General features: G+C 50.3%; 1 protein-coding gene across 1 annotated transcript in view; it reads left to right on the top strand.

The window, feature by feature from the left end:
• Positions 1-1,008: 1,008 nt before the first annotated feature.
• Positions 1,009-22,147, top strand: part of LOC129843317 (telomeric repeat-binding factor 2-like) — a 51,158-nt gene continuing 30,019 nt past the window's right edge. Inside the window, exons 1-5 of the mRNA XM_055911944.1 lie at positions 1,009-1,218; positions 16,748-16,843; positions 17,064-17,194; positions 18,149-18,235; positions 20,925-21,065. Coding sequence (XP_055767919.1) covers positions 1,056-1,218; positions 16,748-16,843; positions 17,064-17,194; positions 18,149-18,235; positions 20,925-21,065 — 618 coding nt within the window. The 5' untranslated portion in view covers positions 1,009-1,055. The remainder of the gene's footprint in view (positions 1,219-16,747; positions 16,844-17,063; positions 17,195-18,148; positions 18,236-20,924; positions 21,066-22,147) is intronic.

The raw sequence follows: 22,147 nt of genomic DNA, 5'->3' as shown, positions 1-22,147 counted from the left end.
TGACGTTCATTTGACAAACGCTGGATGACCAAGTGCCTCCGCCTTCACTAAATAAATGGTATATATTTATATATATTATAATACAACAAAACAAATACATAGGACATCACTACACGTATATTTTATCTGAAGAAAACATAAAATAACAAAGTTTAAAAAATCAAAAAAAAATCACTACATATGAATTGAGTTTACAAAAATGTAAGTACCTAAAATAAGGTTACAATTGTATAAACCTACGATAGTTGTAAGAATACAGTACGAATGTAATTCTATATTCAAACCAATACCTTCAGGACTTAATTAATTCAATCGCATTTTTGCTTTGGAGAACATGTCATGGTAGATGCACAATGTATGTTGAAAGGTTGCCCCCTGCTGGATAAGACATGTAATACATTCTGAAGATGACTTGAACTTCAACCACAAGATCCCTCCTAGAGGGACATTCTTCTGGAATGCAAAATATTCCTGAAATTGAATGGAAGAAAGCTTGGTTGCTCCCTCATACATTTTGTATATCAAATAAAGTAAATGAAATTCACTTGAAAATCTTGCACAAAATATACCCTTGCAATAACTTGTCTACATGCGGACTTCGCCTTTTCTGTGATAAAGGGAAGCTATTATACACATGTTGTACGAGTGTGACTCTGAAGTTATTTTGGAGCGAGTTAAGTATTTAAATGTTTTATTTCATGAATGAGACCCATGTATTTACAATGAAGGATGTTACTAAAATGAAAACAAAACATTTGAATTAAGTCGTTCATTTCTTCATTCTGTCTGGTAAATGTTATATACACAAAAACAAAAAAATCTGTCGCCAAATGCAATATATTTTTTACTTAAAATCCAATATTTCATAAAAATCTCTATAATTAGTCAATAACCATTAAAAATCACTATTCTAAATGAATGGTAATCGGTTTGCCGCGATGACGTCATTGACGTGGTGCGTAATGTGAGCGTAAGGTGAGCGTAAGGTGGACAGACGGAAGGTTGACTAAACACTAACCAGCGCGGCAGATGAGATAAGTTTGTTTACTTCGTTGATGTGGCGGCAAAACCAAAACATGGAGGCGAGTGAGGACCGCGGACTAGATGTGGAATGTGTTGTTAATCGGTGGATGGTGGATTATTATGTATCTGTGGCGTTTGAGGCTTTCAAGAATGAACAGGACACTGATTTCTGTGAGATCAGAGACATCCTTCAATGTGAGTAACGTTTACTCACAAATGCAGTTAGCTACTAACGTTAGCATCTTGTCGAACCCAATACAGGTTTCTATACCGTCTCTGCCTAAGATAGCTACGTTAACTCCCGTGTTACCAGTTTGTTTAGCTAGCTATGCTTATAAACGTTTTGTTTCATACCATGGGTTACCTAGCTAGTTAGCTAACTGTGTGGTAACGTTAACTGTCAGCTAGACCAGTTGGTATGACTAGATCCCTGGTGAACAGTTTAGTTTTGGTCCTAACGTTAGCACCACACAGCTGATTTAAATAACGTTAGTCAACTCATTATTTATTATTTGAATCAGCTGTGTGGCGGAAGGACAAAAACTAAACCTTCATCCAAGGGGTGCGTTCAGTTCGTTTGAATGTTTGCTACGGTGTGGAGCGTTTTGTACTGAACGACACGTTTTCCCAAAAACGTTCTTGAACAGACTTGTTTGGTCCGTTCGGTGGGTGTGTCGGGTTTGGCTTGAAGCGGTGATTGACGTTGTTAAAGACAAGCGGTGCATTTTTGAAGCCAGAACCCCTCACCGTTTTTCAATTGGTCGTTCAGTACAGCACAGTTTTCTTTAATTTAAAGTTATGTTGCGTTTTTATGTACTGAGCGCTGCCCAGGACAGAGTTTGGGAAACGCTGAGTTAGTTACACACATTTATTTGACCATTATTTAACTAGGCAAGTCATTTAACAACAAATTCGTATTTACAATAACGGCCTAAACCGGACAACGCTGGGCCAATTGTGCGCCGCCCTATGGGTCTCCCAATCACGGCCGGTTGTGACACAGCCTGGAATCGAACCAGGGTCTGTAGTGATGATTCTAGCTCTGAGATGCAGTGCATTAGACCGCTGTGCCACTCGGGAAACTCATCCAGACTAGCTACCTCTGGAAAATCCTTCTTCTCCACATGTCGGGTTTCCACGGGTTACATTTGCAGACATTTTTGCTCAATGTGAACCACAATTCAAACCGGTTTTTAAAACATAAGCAAATATGCCCCTTATCTTTCATATCAGTGAGAAATAATATTTGAAAAAAACAAATATATATACACTTTTATCAGTTTTTGCACAGATCCAGTCTGTGTGTGCATCCGGTTGACGAACTATCCTTCCTCCCCAGTTAAAGGCTCTGCATGGTCGATCTGAGGCCTGAAGTGGCAGAACAGACATCAGGGCTTTCATACTTCTAGCACTTAGCAGAACTGTTGTCAAGGAAGTTGTCAAGGAAGTGAGTTTGTGTTTACACAGGACTGTACCGCCCCCACCTACCGTCAACCAATCATGTTAATGCGGAACTATACAGAAGCCCTCTGCATTGTTACAACATTTGAGAGGCTCACGGCGACGTGGTACGTGGCTTGATTTGACCTCTGCATGCCCCAGAGGTACCGCTATGGCGTCACACCCTCCATACGAAGGTCCGACCACATTTCGGATCAGGCATAAATTGGCTTTTACGCTGATACACACAGGTGTTCGGGAAACACGCTAGATGGCTCATCAAATCTAAATCCGGCTGTGATTGGGAGTGCCGTAGGGTGGCGAACAATTGGCCCAGCGTCGTCTGGGTTTGGCCGGGGTAGGCCGTCATTGTAAATAAGAATTTGTTCTTAACTGACTTGCCGAGATAAATAAAGGTTAAATAAACATGCCGAATACAACTGGTGAAGACTTTAATGTGAAATGCTAACTTAGGAGACCATTCTGTTCAGCAGTCTGATGGCTTGGGGGTAGAAGCTGTTCAGCAGTCTGATGGCTTGGGGGTAGAAGCTGTTCAGCAGTCTGATGGCTTGGGGGTAGAAGCTGTTCAGCAGTCTGATGGCTTGGGGGTAGAAGCTGTTCAGCAGTCTGATGGCTTGGAGGTAGAAGCTGTTCAGCAGTCTGATGGCTTGGGGGTAGAAGCTGTTCAGCAGTCTGATGGTTTGGGGGTAGAAGCTGTTCAGCAGTCTGATGGCTTGGGGGTAGAAGCTGTTCAGCAGTCTGATGGCTTGGGGGTAGAAGCTGTTCAGGAGTCTAATGGCTTGGGGGTAGAAGCTGTTCAGCAGTCTGATGGCTTGGGGGTAGAAGCTGTTCAGCAGTCTGATGGCTTGGGGGTAGAAGCTGTTCAGCAGTCTGATGGCTTGGGGGTAGAAGCTGTTCAGCAGTCTGATGGCTTGGGGGTAGAAGCTGTTCAGCAGTCTGATGGCTTGGGGGTAGAAGCTGTTCAGCAGTCTGATGGCTTGGGGGTAGAAGCTGTTCAGCAGTCTAATGGCTTGGGGGTAGAAGCTGTTCAGCAGTCTGATGGTTTGGGGGTAGAAGCTGTTCAGCAGTCTGATGGCTTGGGGGTAGAAGCTGTTCAGCAGTCTGATGGCTTGGGGGTAGAAGCTGTTCAGCAGTCTGATGGTTTGGGGGTAGAAGCTGTTCAGCAGTCTGATGGCTTGGGGGTAGAAGCTGTTCAGCAGTCTGATGGTTTGGGGGTAGAAGCTGTTCAGCAGTCTGATGGCTTGGGGGTAGAAGCTGTTCAGCAGTCTGATGGCTTGGGGGTAGAAGCTGTTCAGCAGTCTGATGGCTTGGGGGTAGAAGCTGTTCAGCAGTCTGATGGCTTGGGGGTAGAAGCTGTTCAGCAGTCTGATGGTTTGGGGGTAGAAGCTGTTCAGCAGTCTGATGGCTTGGGGGTAGAAGCTGTTCAGCAGTCTGATGGCTTGGGGGTAGAAGCTGTTCAGCAGTCTAATGGCTTGGGGGTAGAAGCTGTTCAGCAGTCTGATGGTTTGGGTGTAGAAGCTGTTCAGCAGTCTGATGGCTTGGGGGTAGAAGCTGTTCAGCAGTCTGATGGCTTGGGGGTAGAAGCTGTTCAGTAGTCTAATGGCTTGGGGGTAGAAGCTGTTCAGCAGTCTAATGGCTTGGGGGTAGAAGCTGTTCAGCAGTCTGATGGCTTGGGGGTAGAAGCTGTTCAGCAGTCTGATGGCTTGGGGGTAGAAGCTGTTCAGCAGTCTAATGGCTTGGGGGTAGAAGCTGTTCAGCAGTCTGATGGCTTGGGGGTAGAAGCTGTTCAGCAGTCTGATGGCTTGGGGGTAGAAGCTGTTCAGCAGTCTGATGGCTTGGGGGTAGAAGCTGTTCAGCAGTCTGATGGCTTGGGGGTAGAAGCTGTTCAGCAGTCTGATGGCTTGGGGGTAGAAGCTGTTCAGCAGTCTAATGGCTTGGGGGTAGAAGCTGTTCAGCAGTCTGATGGTTTGGGTGTAGAAGCTGTTCAGCAGTCTGATGGCTTGGGGGTAGAAGCTGTTCAGCAGTCTGATGGCTTGGGGGTAGAAGCTGTTCAGCAGTCTGATGGCTTGGGGGTAGAAGCTGTTCAGCAGTCTGATGGCTTGGGGGTAGAAGCTGTTCAGCAGTCTGATGGCTTGGGGGTAGAAGCTGTTCAGCAGTCTAATGGCTTGGGGGTAGAAGCTGTTCAGCAGTCTAATGGCTTGGGGGTAGAAGCTGTTCAGCAGTCTAATGGCTTGGGGGTAGAAGCTGTTCAGCAGTCTAATGGTTTGGGGGTAGAAGCTGTTCAGCAGTCTAATGGCTTGGGGGTAGAAGCTGTTCAACAGTCTGATGGCTTGGAGGTAGAAGCTGTTCAACAGTCTGATGGCTTGGAGGTAGAAGCTGTTCAGGAGTCTGATGGCTTGGGGGTAGAAGCTGTTCAGCAGTCTGATGGCTTGGAGGTAGAAGCTGTTCAGCAGTCTGATGGCTTGGGGGTAGAAGCTGTTCAGCAGTCTGATGGTTTGGGGGTAGAAGCTGTTCAGCAGTCTGATGGTTTGGGGGTAGAAGCTGTTCAGCAGTCTGATGGCTTGGGGGTAGAAGCTGTTCAGCAGTCTGATGGCTTGGGGGTAGAAGCTGTTCAGCAGTCTGATGGCTTGGGGGTAGAAGCTGTTCAGCAGTCTGATGGTTTGGGGGTAGAAGCTGTTCAGCAGTCTGATGGCTTGGGGGTAGAAGCTGTTCAGCAGTCTGATGGCTTGGGGGTAGAAGCTGTTCAGCAGTCTGATGGCTTGGGGGTAGAAGCTGTTCAGCAGTCTGATGGCTTGGGGGTAGAAGCTGTTCAGCAGTCTGATGGCTTGGGGGTAGAAGCTGTTCAGCAGTCTAATGGCTTGGGGGTAGAAGCTGTTCAGCAGTCTAATGGCTTGGGGGTAGAAGCTGTTCAGCAGTCTGATGGCTTGGAGGTAGAAGCTGTTCAACAGTCTGATGGCTCGGAGGTAGAAGCTGTTCAGGAGTCTGATGGCTTGGGGGTAGAAGCTGTTCAGCAGTCTGATGGCTTGGAGGTAGAAGCTGTTCAGCAGTCTGATGGCTTGGGGGTAGAAGCTGTTCAGCAGTCTGATGGTTTGGGGGTAGAAGCTGTTCAGCAGTCTGATGGTTTGGGGGTAGAAGCTGTTCAGCAGTCTGATGGCTTGGGGGTAGAAGCTGTTCAGCAGTCTGATGGCTTGGGGGTAGAAGCTGTTCAGCAGTCTGATGGCTTGGGGGTAGAAGCTGTTCAGCAGTCTGATGGCTTGGGGGTAGAAGCTGTTCAGGAGTCTGATGGTTTGGGGGTAGAAGCTGTTCAGCAGTCTAATGGCTTGGGGGTAGAAGCTGTTCAGGAGTCTGATGGCTTGGGGGTAGAAGCTGTTCAGCAGTCTGATGGCTTGGGGGTAGAAGCTGTTCAGCAGTCTGATGGTTTGGGGGTAGAAGCTGTTCAGCAGTCTGATGGCTTGGGGGTAGAAGCTGTTCAGCAGTCTGATGGTTTGGGGGTAGAAGCTGTTCAGCAGTCTGATGGTTTGGGGGTAGAAGCTGTTCAGCAGTCTGATGGCTTGGGGGTAGAAGCTGTTCAGCAGTCTGATGGCTTGGAGGTAGAAGCTGTTCAGCAGTCTGATGGCTTGGGGGTAGAAGCTGTTCAGCAGTCTGATGGCTTGGGGGTAGAAGCTGTTCAGCAGTCTTATGGCTTGGGGGTAGAAGCTGTTCAGCAGTCTGATGGCTTGGGGGTAGAAGCTGTTCAGCAGTCTTATGGTTTGGGGGTAGAAGCTGTTCAGCAGTCTGATGGTTTGGGGGTAGAAGCTGTTCAGCAGTCTGATGGCTTGGGGGTAGAAGCTGTTCAGCAGTCTGATGGCTTGGGGGTAGAAGCTGTTCAGCAGTCTGATGGCTTGGGGGTAGAAGCTGTTCAACAGTCTGATGGTTTGGGGGTAGAAGCTGTTCAGCAGTCTGATGGCTTGGGGGTAGAAGCTGTTCAGCAGTCTGATGGCTTGGGGGTAGAAGCTGTTCAGCAGTCTGATGGCTTGGAGGTAGAAGCTGTTCAGCAGTCTGATGGTTTGGGGGTAGAAGCTGTTCAGCAGTCTGATGGCTTGGGGGTAGAAGCTGTTCAGCAGTCTTATGGCTTGGGGGTAGAAGCTGTTCAGCAGTCTGATGGCTTGGGGGTAGAAGCTGTTCAGCAGTCTGATGGCTTGGGGGTAGAAGCTGTTCAGCAGTCTGATGGTTTGGGGGTAGAAGCTGTTCAGCAGTCTGATGGTTTGGGGGTAGAAGCTGTTCAGCAGTCTGATGGCTTGGGGGTAGAAGCTGTTCAGCAGTCTGGTGGCTTGGAGGTAGAAGCTGTTCAGCAGTCTGATGGCTTGGGGGTAGAAGCTGTTCAGCAGTCTGATGGTTTGGGGGTAGAAGCTGTTCAGCAGTCTGATGGTTTGGGGGTAGAAGCTGTTCAGCAGTCTGATGGCTTGGGGGTAGAAGCTGTTCAGCAGTCTGATGGCTTGGGGGTAGAAGCTGTTCAGCAGTCTAATGACTTGGGGGTAGAAGCTGTTCAGCAGTCTGATGGTTTGGGGGTAGAAGCTGTTCAGCAGTCTGATGGCTTGGGGGTAGAAGCTGTTCAGCAGTCTGATGGCTTGGGGGTAGAAGCTGTTCAGCAGTCTGATGGCTTGGGGGTAGAAGCTGTTCAGCAGTCTGATGGCTTGGGGGTAGAAGCTGTTCAGCAGTCTGATGGCTTGGGGGTAGAAGCTGTTCAGCAGTCTGATGGCTTGGGGGTAGAAGCTGTTCAGCAGTCTAATGGCTTGGGGGTAGAAGCTGTTCAGCAGTCTGATGGTTTGGGTGTAGAAGCTGTTCAGCAGTCTGATGGCTTGGGGGTAGAAGCTGTTCAGCAGTCTGATGGCTTGGGGGTAGAAGCTGTTCAGCAGTCTGATGGCTTGGGGGTAGAAGCTGTTCAGCAGTCTGATGGCTTGGGGGTAGAAGCTGTTCAGCAGTCTAATGGCTTGGGGGTAGAAGCTGTTCAGCAGTCTAATGGCTTGGGGGTAGAAGCTGTTCAGCAGTCTAATGGTTTGGGGGTAGAAGCTGTTCAGCAGTCTAATGGCTTGGGGGTAGAAGCTGTTCAACAGTCTGATGGCTTGGAGGTAGAAGCTGTTCAACAGTCTGATGGCTTGGAGGTAGAAGCTGTTCAGGAGTCTGATGGCTTGGGGGTAGAAGCTGTTCAGCAGTCTGATGGCTTGGAGGTAGAAGCTGTTCAGCAGTCTGATGGCTTGGGGGTAGAAGCTGTTCAGCAGTCTGATGGTTTGGGGGTAGAAGCTGTTCAGCAGTCTGATGGTTTGGGGGTAGAAGCTGTTCAGCAGTCTGATGGCTTGGGGGTAGAAGCTGTTCAGCAGTCTGATGGCTTGGGGGTAGAAGCTGTTCAGCAGTCTGATGGCTTGGGGGTAGAAGCTGTTCAGCAGTCTGATGGTTTGGGTGTAGAAGCTGTTCAGCAGTCTGATGGCTTGGGGGTAGAAGCTGTTCAGCAGTCTGATGGCTTGGGGGTAGAAGCTGTTCAGCAGTCTGATGGCTTGGGGGTAGAAGCTGTTCAGCAGTCTGATGGCTTGGGGGTAGAAGCTGTTCAGCAGTCTAATGGCTTGGGGGTAGAAGCTGTTCAGCAGTCTAATGGCTTGGGGGTAGAAGCTGTTCAGCAGTCTAATGGCTTGGGGGTAGAAGCTGTTCAGCAGTCTAATGGTTTGGGGGTAGAAGCTGTTCAGCAGTCTAATGGCTTGGGGGTAGAAGCTGTTCAACAGTCTGATGGCTTGGAGGTAGAAGCTGTTCAACAGTCTGATGGCTTGGAGGTAGAAGCTGTTCAGGAGTCTGATGGCTTGGGGGTAGAAGCTGTTCAGCAGTCTGATGGCTTGGAGGTAGAAGCTGTTCAGCAGTCTGATGGCTTGGGGGTAGAAGCTGTTCAGCAGTCTGATGGTTTGGGGGTAGAAGCTGTTCAGCAGTCTGATGGTTTGGGGGTAGAAGCTGTTCAGCAGTCTGATGGCTTGGGGGTAGAAGCTGTTCAGCAGTCTGATGGCTTGGGGGTAGAAGCTGTTCAGCAGTCTGATGGCTTGGGGGTAGAAGCTGTTCAGCAGTCTGATGGCTTGGGGGTAGAAGCTGTTCAGGAGTCTGATGGTTTGGGGGTAGAAGCTGTTCAGCAGTCTAATGGCTTGGGGGTAGAAGCTGTTCAGGAGTCTGATGGCTTGGGGGTAGAAGCTGTTCAGCAGTCTGATGGCTTGGGGGTAGAAGCTGTTCAGCAGTCTGATGGTTTGGGGGTAGAAGCTGTTCAGCAGTCTGATGGCTTGGGGGTAGAAGCTGTTCAGCAGTCTGATGGTTTGGGGGTAGAAGCTGTTCAGCAGTCTGATGGTTTGGGGGTAGAAGCTGTTCAGCAGTCTGATGGCTTGGGGGTAGAAGCTGTTCAGCAGTCTGATGGCTTGGAGGTAGAAGCTGTTCAGCAGTCTGATGGCTTGGGGGTAGAAGCTGTTCAGCAGTCTGATGGCTTGGGGGTAGAAGCTGTTCAGCAGTCTTATGGCTTGGGGGTAGAAGCTGTTCAGCAGTCTGATGGCTTGGGGGTAGAAGCTGTTCAGCAGTCTTATGGTTTGGGGGTAGAAGCTGTTCAGCAGTCTGATGGTTTGGGGGTAGAAGCTGTTCAGCAGTCTGATGGCTTGGGGGTAGAAGCTGTTCAGCAGTCTGATGGCTTGGGGGTAGAAGCTGTTCAGCAGTCTGATGGCTTGGGGGTAGAAGCTGTTCAACAGTCTGATGGTTTGGGGGTAGAAGCTGTTCAGCAGTCTGATGGCTTGGGGGTAGAAGCTGTTCAGCAGTCTGATGGCTTGGGGGTAGAAGCTGTTCAGCAGTCTGATGGCTTGGAGGTAGAAGCTGTTCAGCAGTCTGATGGTTTGGGGGTAGAAGCTGTTCAGCAGTCTGATGGCTTGGGGGTAGAAGCTGTTCAGCAGTCTTATGGCTTGGGGGTAGAAGCTGTTCAGCAGTCTGATGGCTTGGGGGTAGAAGCTGTTCAGCAGTCTGATGGTTTGGGGGTAGAAGCTGTTCAGCAGTCTGATGGTTTGGGGGTAGAAGCTGTTCAGCAGTCTGATGGCTTGGGGGTAGAAGCTGTTCAGCAGTCTGATGGCTTGGGGGTAGAAGCTGTTCAGCAGTCTGGTGGCTTGGAGGTAGAAGCTGTTCAGCAGTCTGATGGCTTGGGGGTAGAAGCTGTTCAGCAGTCTGATGGTTTGGGGGTAGAAGCTGTTCAGCAGTCTGATGGTTTGGGGGTAGAAGCTGTTCAGCAGTCTGATGGCTTGGGGGTAGAAGCTGTTCAGCAGTCTGATGGCTTGGGGGTAGAAGCTGTTCAGCAGTCTAATGACTTGGGGGTAGAAGCTGTTCAGCAGTCTGATGGTTTGGGGGTAGAAGCTGTTCAGCAGTCTGATGGCTTGGGGGTAGAAGCTGTTCAGCAGTCTGATGGCTTGGGGGTAGAAGCTGTTCAGCAGTCTGATGGCTTGGGGGTAGAAGCTGTTCAGCAGTCTGATGGCTTGGGGGTAGAAGCTGTTCAGCAGTCTGATGGCTTGGGGTAGAAGCTGTTCAGCAGTCTGATGGCTTGGGGGTAGAAGCTGTTCAGCAGTCTGATGGCTTGGGGGTAGAAGCTGTTCAGCAGTCTGATGGTTTGGGGGTAGAAGCTGTTCAGCAGTCTAATGGCTTGGGGGTAGAAGCTGTTCAGGAGTCTGATGGCTTGGGGGTAGAAGCTGTTCAGGAGTCTGATGGCTTGGGGGTAGAAGCTGTTCAGCAGTCTGATGGTTTGGGGGTAGAAGCTGTTCAGCAGTCTGATGGCTTGGGGGTAGAAGCTGTTCAGCAGTCTGATGGTTTGGGGGTAGAAGCTGTTCAGCAGTCTGATGGTTTAGGGGTAGAAGCTGTTCAGCAGTCTGATGGCTTGGGGGTAGAAGCTGTTCAGCAGTCTGATGGCTTGGGGGTAGAAGATGTTCAGCAGTCTAATGGCTTGGGGGTAGAAGCTGTTCAGCAGTCTGATGGCTTGGGGGTAGAAGCTGTTCAGTAGTCTAATGGCTTGGGGGTAGAAGATGTTCAGCAGTCTAATGGCTTGGGGGTAGAAGCTGTTCAGCAGTCTGATGGCTTGGGGGTAGAAGCTGTTCAGCAGTCTGATGGTTTGGGGGTAGAAGCTGTTCAGCAGTCTGATGGCTTGGGGGTAGAAGCTGTTCAGCAGTCTGATGGTTTGGGGGGTAGAAGCTGTTCAGCAGTCTGATGGCTTGAGGGTAGAAGCTGTTCAGCAGTCTGATGGCTTGGGGGTAGAAGCTGTTCAACAGTCTGATGGTTTGGGGGTAGAAGCTGTTCAGCAGTCTGATGGCTTGGGGGTAGAAGATGTTCAGCAGTCTGATGGCTTGGGGGTAGAAGCTGTTCAGCAGTCTGATGGCTTGGGGGTAGAAGCTGTTCAGCAGTCTAATGGCTTGGGGGTAGAAGATCTTCAGCAGTCTAATGGCTTGGGGGTAGAAGCTGTTCAGCAGTCTGATGGCTTGGGGGTAGAAGCTGTTCAGCAGTCTGATGGTTTTGGGGTAGAAGCTGTTCAGCAGTCTGATGGCTTGGGGGTAGAAGCTGTTCAGCAGTCTGATGGTTTGGGGGTAGAAGCTGTTCAGCAGTCTGATGGCTTGGTGGTAGAAGCTGTTCAGCAGTCTGATGGCTTGGGGGTAGAAGCTGTTCAACAGTCTGATGGTTTGGGGGTAGAAGCTGTTCAGCAGTCTGATGGCTTGGGGGTAGAAGCTGTTCAGCAGTCTGATGGCTTGGAGGTAGAAGCTGTTCAGCAGTCTGATGGCTTGGGGGTAGAAGCTGTTCAGCAGTCTGATGGCTTGGGGGTAGAAGCTGTTCAGCAGTCTTATGGCTTGGGGGTAGAAGCTGTTCAGCAGTCTGATGGCTTGGGGTTAGAAGCTGTTCAGCAGTCTTATGGTTTGGGGGTAGAAGCTGTTCAGCAGTCTGATGGTTTGGGGGTAGAAGCTGTTCAGCAGTCTGATGGCTTGGGGGTAGAAGCTGTTCAGCAGTCTGATGGCTTTGAGGTAGAAGCTGTTCAGCAGTCTGATGGCTTGGGGGTAGAAGCTGTTCAGCAGTCTGATGGTTTGGGGGTAGAAGCTGTTCAGCAGTCTGATGGTTTGGGGGTAGAAGCTGTTCAGCAGTCTGATGGCTTGGGGGTAGAAGCTGTTCAGCAGTCTGATGGCTTGGGGGTAGAAGCTGTTCAGCAGTCTAATGACTTGGGGGTAGAAGCTGTTCAGCAGTCTGATGGTTTGGGGGTAGAAGCTGTTCAGCAGTCTGATGGCTTGGGGGTAGAAGCTGTTCAGCAGTCTGATGGCTTGGGGGTAGAAGCTGTTCAGCAGTCTGATGGTTTGGGGGTAGAAGCTGTTCAGCAGTCTGATGGTTTGGGGGTAGAAGCTGTTCAGCAGTCTGATGGCTTGGGGGTAGAAGCTGTTCAGCAGTCTAATGGCTTGGGGGTAGAAGCTGTTCAGCAGTCTGATGGCTTGGGGGTAGAAGCTGTTCAGCAGTCTGATGGCTTGGAGGTAGAAGCTGTTCAGCAGTCTGATGGCTTGGGGGTAGAAGCTGTTCAGCAGTCTGATGGCTTGGGGGTAGAAGCTGTTCAGCAGTCTGATGGCTTGGGGGTAGAAGCTGTTCAGCAGTCTGATGGCTTGGGGGTAGAAGCTGTTCAGCAGTCTTATGGTTTGGGCGTAGAAGCTGTTCAGCAGTCTGATGGTTTGGGGGTAGAAGCTGTTCAGCAGTCTGATGGCTTGGGGGTAGAAGCTGTTCAGCAGTCTGATGGCTTGGGGGTAGAAGCTGTTCAGTAGTCTAATGGCTTGGGGGTAGAAGATGTTCAGCAGTCTAATGGCTTGGGGGTAGAAGCTGTTCAGCAGTCTGATGGCTTGGGGGTAGAAGCTGTTCAGCAGTCTGATGGTTTGGGGGTAGAAGCTGTTCAGCAGTCTGATGGCTTGGGGGTAGAAGCTGTTCAGCAGTCTGATGGTTTGGGGGTAGAAGCTGTTCAGCAGTCTGATGGCTTGGGGGTAGAAGCTGTTCAGCAGTCTGATGGCTTGGGGGTAGAAGCTGTTCAACAGTCTGATGGCTTGGGGGTAGAAGATGTTCAGCAGTCTGATGGCTTGGGGGTAGAAGCTGTTCAGCAGTCTGATGGCTTGGGGGTAGAAGCTGTTCAGTAGTCTAATGGCTTGGGGGTAGAAGATGTTCAGCAGTCTAATGGCTTGGGGGTAGAAGCTGTTCAGCAGTCTGATGGCTTGGGGGTAGAAGCTGTTCAGCAGTCTGATGGTTTGGGGGTAGAAGCTGTTCAGCAGTCTGATGGCTTGGGGGTAGAAGCTGTTCAGCAGTCTGATGGTTTGGGGGAAAAGCTGTTCAGCAGTCTGATGGCTTGGGGGTAGAAGCTGTTCAGCAGTCTGATGGCTTGGGGGTAGAAGCTGTTCAACAGTCTGATGGTTTGGGGGTAGAAGCTGTTCAGCAGTCTGATGGCTTGGGGGTAGAAGCTGTTCAGCAGTCTGATGGCTTGGAGGTAGAAGCTGTTCAGCAGTCTGATGGCTTGGGGGTAGAAGCTGTTCAGCAGTCTGATGGCTTGGGGGTAGAAGCTGTTCAGCAGTCTTATGGCTTGGGGGTAGAAGCTGTTCAGCAGTCTGATGGCTTGGGGGTAGAAGCTGTTCAGCAGTCTTATGGTTTGGGGGTAGAAGCTGTTCAGCAGTCTGATGGTTTGGGGGTAGAAGCTGTTCAGCAGTCTGATGGCTTGGGGGTAGAAGCTGTTCAGCAGTCTGATGGCTTGGAGGTAGAAGCTGTTCAGGAGTCTGATGGCTTGGGGGTAGAAGCTGTTCAGCAGTCTGATGGCTTGGGGGTAGAAGTTGTTCAGCAGTCTGGTGGCTTGGAGGTAGAAGCTGTTCAGCAGTCTGATGGCTTGGGGGTAGAAGCTGTTCAGCAGTCTGATGGCTTGGGGGTAGAAGCTGTTCAGCAGTCTTATGGCTTGGGGGTAGAAGCTGTTCAGCAGTCTGATGGCTTGGGGGTAGAAGCTGTTCAGCAGTCTTATGGTTTGGGGGTAGAAGCTGTTCAGCAGTCTGATGGTTTGGGGGTAGAAGCTGTTCAGCAGTCTGATGGCTTGGGGGTAGAAGCTGTTCAGCAGTCTGATGGCTTGGAGGTAGAAGCTGTTCAGCAGTCTGATGGTTTGGGGGTAGAAGCTGTTCAGCAGTCTGATGGTTTGGGGGTAGAAGCTGTTCAGCAGTCTGATGGTTTGGGGGTAGAAGCTGTTCAGCAGTCTGATGGCTTGGGGGTAGAAGCTGTTCAGCAGTCTGATGGCTTGGGGGTAGAAGCTGTTCAGCAGTCTAATGACTTGGGGGTAGAAGCTGTTCAGCAGTCTGATGGTTTGGGGGTAGAAGCTGTTCAGCAGTCTGATGGCTTGGGGGTAGAAGCTGTTCAGCAGTCTGATGGCTTGGGGGTAGAAGCTGTTCAACAGTCTGATGGTTTGGGGGTAGAAGCTGTTCAGCAGTCTGATGGTTTGGGGGTAGAAGCTGTTCAGCAGTCTGATGGTTTGGGGGTAGAAGCTGTTCAGCAGTCTGATGGTTTGGGGGTAGAAGCTGTTCAGCAGTCTGATGGTTTGGGGGTAGAAGCTGTTCAGCAGTCTGATGGCTTGGGGGTAGAAGCTGTTCAGCAGTCTGATGGCTTGGGGGTAGAAGCTGTTCAGCAGTCTGATGGCTTGGGGGTAGAAGCTGTTCAGCAGTCTTATGGTTTGGGGGTAGAAGCTGTTCAGCAGTCTGATGGCTTGGGGGTAGAAGCTGTTCAGCAGTCTGATGGCTTGGGGGTAGAAGCTGTTCAGCAGTCTGATGGCTTGGGGGTAGAAGCTGTTCAGCAGTCTTATGGTTTGGGGGTAGAAGCTGTTCAGCAGTCTCATGGCTTGGGGGTAGAAGCTGTTCAGCAGTCTGATGGTTTGGGGGTACAAGCTGTTCAGCAGTCTGATGGTTTGGGGGTAGAAGCTGTTCAGCAGTCTGATGGCTTGGGGGTAGAAGCTGTTCAGCAGTCTGATGGCTTGGGGGTAGAAGCTGTTCAGCAGTCTGATGGCTTGGGGGTAGAAGCTGTTCAGCAGTCTGATGGTTCGGGGGTAGAAGCTGTTCAGCAGTCTGATGGCTTGGGGGTAGAAGCTGTTCAGCAGTCTGGTGGCTTGGGGGTAGAAGCTGTTCAGCAGTCTGGTGGCTTGGGGGTAGAAGCTGTTCAGCAGTCTGATGGCTTGGTGGTAGAAGCTGTTCAGCAGTCTGATGGCTTGGGGGTAGAAGCTGTTCAGCAGTCTGATGGCTTGGGGGTAGAAGCTGTTCAGCAGTCTGATGGCTTGGAGGTAGAAGCTGTTCAGCAGTCCAATGGCTTGGGGGTAGAAGCTGTTCAGCAGTCTGATGGCTTGGGGGTAGAAGCTGTTCAGTAGTCTAATGGCTTGGGGGTAGAAGCTGTTCAGCAGTCTGATGGCTTGGGGGTAGAAGCTGTTCAGCAGTCTGATGGCTTGGAGGTAGAAGCTGTTCAGCAGTCTGATGGCTTGGGGGTAGAAGCTGTTCAGCAGTCTGATGGCTTGGGGGTAGAAGCTGTTCAGGAGTCTAATGGCTTGGGGGTAGAAGCTGTTCAGTAGTCTGATGGCTTGGGTGTAGAAGCTGTTCAGGAGTCTAATGGCTTGGGGGTAGAAGCTGTTCAGCAGTCTGATGGCTTGGGGGTAGAAGCTGTTCAGGAGTCGAATGGCTTGGGGGTAGAAGCTGTTCAGCAGTCTAATGGCTTGGGGGTAGAAGCTGTTCAGTAGTCTAATGGCTTGGGGGTAGAAGCTGTTCAGGAGTCTGATGGCTTGGGGGTAGAAGCTGTTCAGGAGTCTAATGGCTTGGGGGTAGAAGCTGTTCAGCAGTCTAATGGCTTGGGGGTAGAAGCTGTTCAGTAGTCTAATGGCTTGGGGGTAGAAGCTGTTCAGCAGTCTGATTGCTTGGGGGTAGAAGCTGTTCAGTAGTCTAATGGCTTGGGGGTAGAAGCTGTTCAGGAGTCTGATGACTTGGGGGTAGAAGCTGTTCAGCAGTCTGATGGCTTGGGGGTAGAAGCTGTTCAGCAGTCTGATGGCTTGGGGTAGAAGCTGTTCAGCAGTCTGATGGCTTGGGGGTAGAAGCTGTTCAGCAGTCTGATGGCTTGGGGGTAGAAGCTGTTCAGCAGTCTGATGGTTTGGGGGTAGAAGCTGTTCAGCAGTCTGATGGCTTGGGGGTAGAAGCTGTTCAGCAGTCTGATGGCTTGGGGGTAGAAGCTGTTCAGCAGTCTGATGGCTTGGGGGTAGAAGCTGTTCAGCAGTCTGATGGCTTGGGGGTAGAAGCTGTTCAGCAGTCTGATGGCTTGGGGGTAGAAGCTGTTCAGCAGTCAGATGGCTTGGGGGTAGAAGCTGTTCAGCAGTCTGATGGTTTGGGGGTAGAAGCTGTTCAGCAGTCTGATGGTTTGGGGGTAGAAGCTGTTCAGCAGTCTGATGGCTTGGGGGTAGAAGCTGTTCAGGAGTCTGATGGCTTGGGGGTAGAAGCTGTTCAGCAGTCTGGTGGCTTGGGGGTAGAAGCTGTTCAGGAGTCTAATGGCTTGGGGGTAGAAGCTGTTCAGCAGTCTAATGGCTTGGGGTAGAAGCTGTTCAGCAGTCTGATGGCTTGGGGGTAGAAGCTGTTCAGCAGTCTGATGGTTTGGGGGTAGAAGCTGTTCAGCAGTCTAATGGCTTGGGGGTAGAAGCTGTTCAGCAGTCTGATGGCTTGGGGGTAGAAGCTGTTCAGCAGTCTGATGGCTTGGGGGTAGAAGCTGTTCAGGAGTCTAATGGCTTGGGGGTAGAAGCTGTTCAGCAGTCTAATGGCTTGGGGGTAGAAGCTGTTCAGTAGTCTAATGGCTTGGGGGTAGAAGCTGTTCAGCAGTCTGATGGCTTGGGGGTAGAAGCTGTTCAGTAGTCTAATGGCTTGGGGGTAGAAGCTGTTCAGGAGTCTGATGGCTTGGGGGTAGAAGCTGTTCAGCAGTCTGATGGCTTGGGGGTAGAAGCTGTTCAGCAGTCTGATGGTCCTGCAGTAGCAGAGAGAAGTCAGTGACTCGGGTGGCTGAAGTCTTTGACAATCATCAGCACAGGTGGCTGTCTGTGTCTTCTATAAACAAGCAATCGAACATGGAGGTGTGACCGTGTGGTAACACGTCAATAATATAATATCGGCAATAGGCGCTAAAGCAGTTATCCCCGTTTTAATAGACGCTAGCTAACACATTGTCCAACAACGTCCTCTTTCAGGTCATCTGGTTCGGCCGTTGGAAGCCAACGACGCCACACCCAAGAAGATTCGAGCAATACAGTTCCTCGCCAGGATAAATGACGGTGACAAACTCGGTGAGACTTTTGAGTTAAACATGAAGTGACTTCCTAGCTCGCTACATAACAACACTATCTATGTAACAGTATGAGCTAACATCCCTTCCCTGTTGAAAATCAGAGACATCTGAAATGACCCCAAGTGCCACAATCTGTCGTTCCTTATCGCTAGCTAGCAGTGTCTTTTTTTAAATCAAGTCTGAGATCACTGACACCGTTGTTCTCTTGCGGTCCGCAGACTTCTCGTTTGACTCTCAGGAGGACCTCACGCCGCTGGAATCTGCTCTGAGCGTATTGGACAGCATCCGCGAGGAGTTGCCAGTTCCCCAGAAAGACGTGGACAGAGTACAGAAGTCTATCAGAGAGATGGTGAGATCTGTCCACACGGTGTATCATCATTCAACGGTCCCCCCTGTTTAAACCCTAAACACGGTTCTGATTTTCATGTCCAGCATTATAAGATGACACCGTGTACTGTGGTCAACACTATTGTGCATTGTAGTGAATTGCACATATATTTGCCCGTTCATGTCTTCCCCTTCTCATTTTGGTGTAATTGTCCCTTCATGTCTTCTCCTTCTCATTCTGGTGTAATTGTCCGTTCATGTCTTCTCATTCTGGTGTAATTGCCCGTTCATGTCTTCTCATTCTGGTGTAATTGTCCCTTCATGTCTTCCCCTTCTCATTCTGGTGTAATTGTCCCTTCGTGTCTTCTCATTCTGGTGTAATTGCCCGGTTCGTGTCTCCTCATTCTGGTGTAATTGCCCGGTTCGTGTCTCCTCATTCTGGTGTAATTTTCCGGTTCGTGTCTCCTCATTCTGGTGTAATTTTCCGGTTCGTGTCTCCTCATTCTGGTGTAATTGCCCGGTTCGTGTCTCCTCATTCTGGTGTAATTGCCCGGTTCGTGTCTCCTCATTCTGGTGTAATTGCCCAGTTCGTGTCTCCTCATTCTGGTGTAATTGTCCGGTTTGTGTCTCCTCATTCTGGTGTAATTGCCCGGTTCGTGTCTCCTCATTCTGGTGTAATTGCCCGGTTCGTGTCTCCTCATTCTGGTGTAATTGCCCGGTTCGTGTCTCCTCATTCTGGTGTAATTGTCCGGTTCGTGTCTCCTCATTCTGGTGTAATTGCCCGGTTCGTGTCTCCTCATTCTGGTGTAATTGTCCGGTTCGTGTCTTCTCATTCTGGTGTAATTGTCCCTTCATGTCTTCTCATTCTGGTGTAATTGTCTGTTCATGTCTTCTCATTCTGGTGTAATTGTATGTTGCCATGTTGTGCATTCTGACGTCATTATAACGGTGAACGTGGTTGTGTTTTTCTCTGTAGTTGGTGATAGTGTGCCTTAAGAACCAGGCCTTTGACAAAGCCAAGGAGGTGTTGATGAAGTACTTCCCAAAAAGCATGGTTGGAAAGGTGAGCTAACTCATAACTCCTAAAGAGACGATGACAACAATACGAACAGTACTAAGAGACGTTTAGACTGTCTATTAACCTGAGGAACAGGACAGAGACATTTAGACCCGTCTGTCTTTTAACCTGAGGAACAGGACAGAGACATTTAGACCCGTCTGTCTTTTAACCTGAGGAACAGGACAGAGACATTTAGATCCATCTGTCTTTTAACCTGAGGAACAGGACAGAGACATTTAGACTGTCTTTTAACCTGAGGAACAGGACAGAGACATTTAGACCCGTCTGTCTTTTAACCTGAGGAACAGGACAGAGACATTTAGATCCATCTGTCTTTTAACCTGAGGAACAGGACAGAGACATTTAGACCCATCTGTCTTTTAACCTGAGGAACAGGACAGAGACATTTAGACCCGTCTGTCTTTTAACCTGAGGAACAGGACAGAGACATTTAGACCCGTCTGTCTTTTAACCTGAGGAACAGGACAGAGACATTTAGACCCGTCTGTCTTTTAACCTGAGGAACAGGACAGAGACATTTAGACCCGTCTGTCTTTTAACCTGAGGAACAGGACAGAGACATTTAGACCCGTCTGTCTTTTAACCTGAGGAACAGGACAGAGACATTTAGATCCATCTGTCTTTTAACCTGAGGAACAGGACAGAGACATTTAGACCCGTCTGTCTTTTAACCTGAGGAACAGGACAGAGACATTTAGACCCGTCTGTCTTTTAACCTGAGGAACAGGACAGAGACATTTAGACCCGTCTGTCTTTTAACCTGAGGAACAGGACAGAGACATTTAGACCCGTCTGTCTTTTAACCTGAGGAACAGGACAGAGACATTTAGATCCATCTGTCTTTTAACCTGAGGAACAGGACAGAGACATTTAGACCCGTCTGTCTTTTAACCTGAGGAACAGGACAGAGACATTTAGACCCGTCTGTCTTTTAACCTGAGGAACAGGACAGAGACATTTAGACCCGTCTGTCTTTTAACCTGAGGAACAGGACAGAGACATTTAGACCCATCTGTCTTTTAACCTGAGGAACAGGACAGAGACATTTAGACCCATCTGTCTTTTAACCTGAGGAACAGAACAGAGACATTTAGACCCATCTGTCTTTTAACCTGAGGAACAGGACAGAGACATTTAGACTGTCTGTCTTTTAACCTGAGGAACAGGACAGAGACATTTAGACCCATCTGTCTTTTAACCTGAGGAACAGGACAGAGACATTTAGACCCATCTGTCTTTTAACCTGAGGAACAGGACAGAGACATTTAGACCCATCTGTCTTTTAACCTGAGGAACAGGACAGAGACATTTAGACCCATCTGTCTTTTAACCTGAGGAACAGGACAGAGACATTTAGACCCATCTGTCTTTTAACCTGAGGAACAGGACAGAGACATTTAGACCCATCTGTCTTTTAACCTGAGGAACAGGACAGAGACATTTAGACCCGTCTGTCTTTTAACCTGAGGAACAGGACAGAGACATTTAGACCCGTCTGTCTTTTAACCTGAGGAACAGGACAGAGACATTTAGACCCGTCTGTCTTTTAACCTGAGGAACAGGACAGAGACATTTAGACCCATCTGTCTTTTAACCTGAGGAACAGGACAGAGACATTTAGATCCGTCTGTCTTTTAACCTGAGGAACAGGACAGAGACATTTAGACCCGTCTGTCTTTTAACCTGAGGGACAGGACAGAGACATTTAGATCCATCTGTCTTTTAACCTGAGGAACAGGACAGAGACATTTAGACCCGTCTGTCTTTTAACCTGAGGAACAGGACAGAGACATTTAGACCCGTCTGTCTTTTAACCTGAGGAACAGGACAGAGACATTTAGACCCGTCTGTCTTTTAACCTGAGGAACAGGACAGAGACATTTAGATCCATCTGTCTTTTAACCTGAGGAACAGGACAGAGACATTTAGATCCATCTGTCTTTTAACCTGAGGAACAGGACAGAGACATTTGTCGGGGGGGGGGGGGGGTTTAATGTCTCCAGGGGCTGATGCCGGGGGGGGGGTTAATGTCTCCAGGGGCTGATGCAGGGGGGGGTTAATGTCTCCAGGGGCTGATGCGGGGGGGGGGGGTTCATGTCTCCAGGGGCTGATGCGGGGGGGGGGGGGGGGGTTAATGTCTCCAGGGGCTGATGCGGAGGGGGGGGGGTTTAATGTCTCCAGGGGCTGATGCGGGGGGGGGGGGGGGTTTAATGTCTCCAGGGGCTGATTCGGGGGCTGGAGGGGGGGTTTAATGTCTCCAGGGGCTGATTCGGGGGCTGGAGGGGGGGTTTAATGTCTCCAGGGGCTGATGCGGGGGGGGGGGGGGGGGGGTTTAATGTCTCCAGGGGCTGATGCGGGGGGGGGGGGGTTTAATGTCTCAAGGGGCTGATGCGGGGGGGGGGGGGGGTTTAATGTCTCCAGGGGCTGATTCGGGGGCTGGAGGGGGGGTTTAATGTCTCCAGGGGCTGATGCGGGGGGGGGGGGGGGGGGGGTTTAATGTCTCCAGGGGCTGATGCGGGGGGGGGGGGGGGGGGGGGGTTAATGTCTCCAGGGGCTGATGCGGGGGGTGGGGGGGCGGTTTAATGTCTCCAGGGGCTGATGCGGGGGGGGGGGGGGGGGGGGGGGTTTAATGTCCCCAGGGGCTGATGCGGGGGGGTGATGTCTCCTCCAGAAAGCGATCTTCCTGGGGCTGGTCAACAAGAGGAGCAGTGAGCATTCAGTCCTGCAGCAGGTCACCTACCAGCAGTTTAAACAGGAGATGCTGCTGTTCTGTGAGAGCCTGTTCCCCTACGCTCATCCTTTCCTGTCCAGGGTACGTATGTTCCCCTACTCTCAACCCTTCCTGTCCAGGGTACGTATGTTCCCCTACGCTCATCCTTTCCTGTCCAGGGTACGTATGTTCCCCTACGCTCATCCTTTCCTGTCCAGGGTACGTCTGTTCCCCTACTCTCATCCTTTCCTGTCCAGGGTACGTCTGTTCCCCTACTCTCATCCTTTCCTGTCCAGGGTACGTCTGTTCCCCTACCCTCATCCTTTCCTGTCCAGGGTACGTCTGTTCCCCTACGCTCATCCTTTCCTGTCCAGGGTACGTCTGTTCCCCTACTCTCATCCTTTCCTGTCCAGGGTACGTCTGTTCCCCTACGCTCATCCTTTCCTGTCCAGGGTACGTCTGTTCCCCTACTCTCATCCTTTCCTGTCCAGGGTACGTATGTTCCCCTACTCTCATCCTTTCCTGTCCAGGGTACGTATGTTCCCCTACGCTCATCCTTTCCTGTCCAGGGTACGTATGTTCCCCTACGCTCATCCTTTCCTGTCCAGGGTACGTATGTTCCCCTACTCTCATCCTTTCCTGTCCAGGGTACGTATGTTCCCCTACGCTCATCCTTTCCTGTCCAGGGTACGTATGTTCCCCTACTCTCATCCTTTCCTGTCCAGGGTACGTATGTTCCCCTACTCTCATCCTTTCCTGTCCAGTGTACGTCTGTTCCCCTACTCTCATCCTTTCCTGTCCAGGGTACGTATGTTCCCCTACTCTCATCCTTTCCTGTCCAGGGTACGTATGTTCCCCTACTCTCATCCTTTCCTGTCCAGGGTACGTATGTTCCGCTACTCTCATCCTTTCCTGTCCAGGGTACGTCTGTTCCCCTACTCTCATCCTTTCCTGTCCAGGGTACGTCTGTTCCCCTACTCTCATCCTTTCCTGTCCAGGGTACGTATGTTCCGCTACTCTCATCCTGTCCTATCCAGGGTACGTCTGTTCCCCTACTCTCATCCTTTCCTGTCCAGGGTACGTATGTTCCCCTACGCTCATCCTTTCCTGTCCAGGGTACATATGTTCCCCTACTCTCATCCTTTCCTGTCCAGGGTACGTATGTTCCGCTACTCTCATCCTTT

The sequence above is a fragment of the Salvelinus fontinalis genome, unplaced genomic scaffold (genome assembly GCF_029448725.1).
Source record: "Salvelinus fontinalis isolate EN_2023a unplaced genomic scaffold, ASM2944872v1 scaffold_0113, whole genome shotgun sequence".
Classification (NCBI taxonomy): domain Eukaryota; kingdom Metazoa; phylum Chordata; class Actinopteri; order Salmoniformes; family Salmonidae; genus Salvelinus; species Salvelinus fontinalis.
This window is presented reverse-complemented; position numbering and strand designations above follow the sequence as displayed.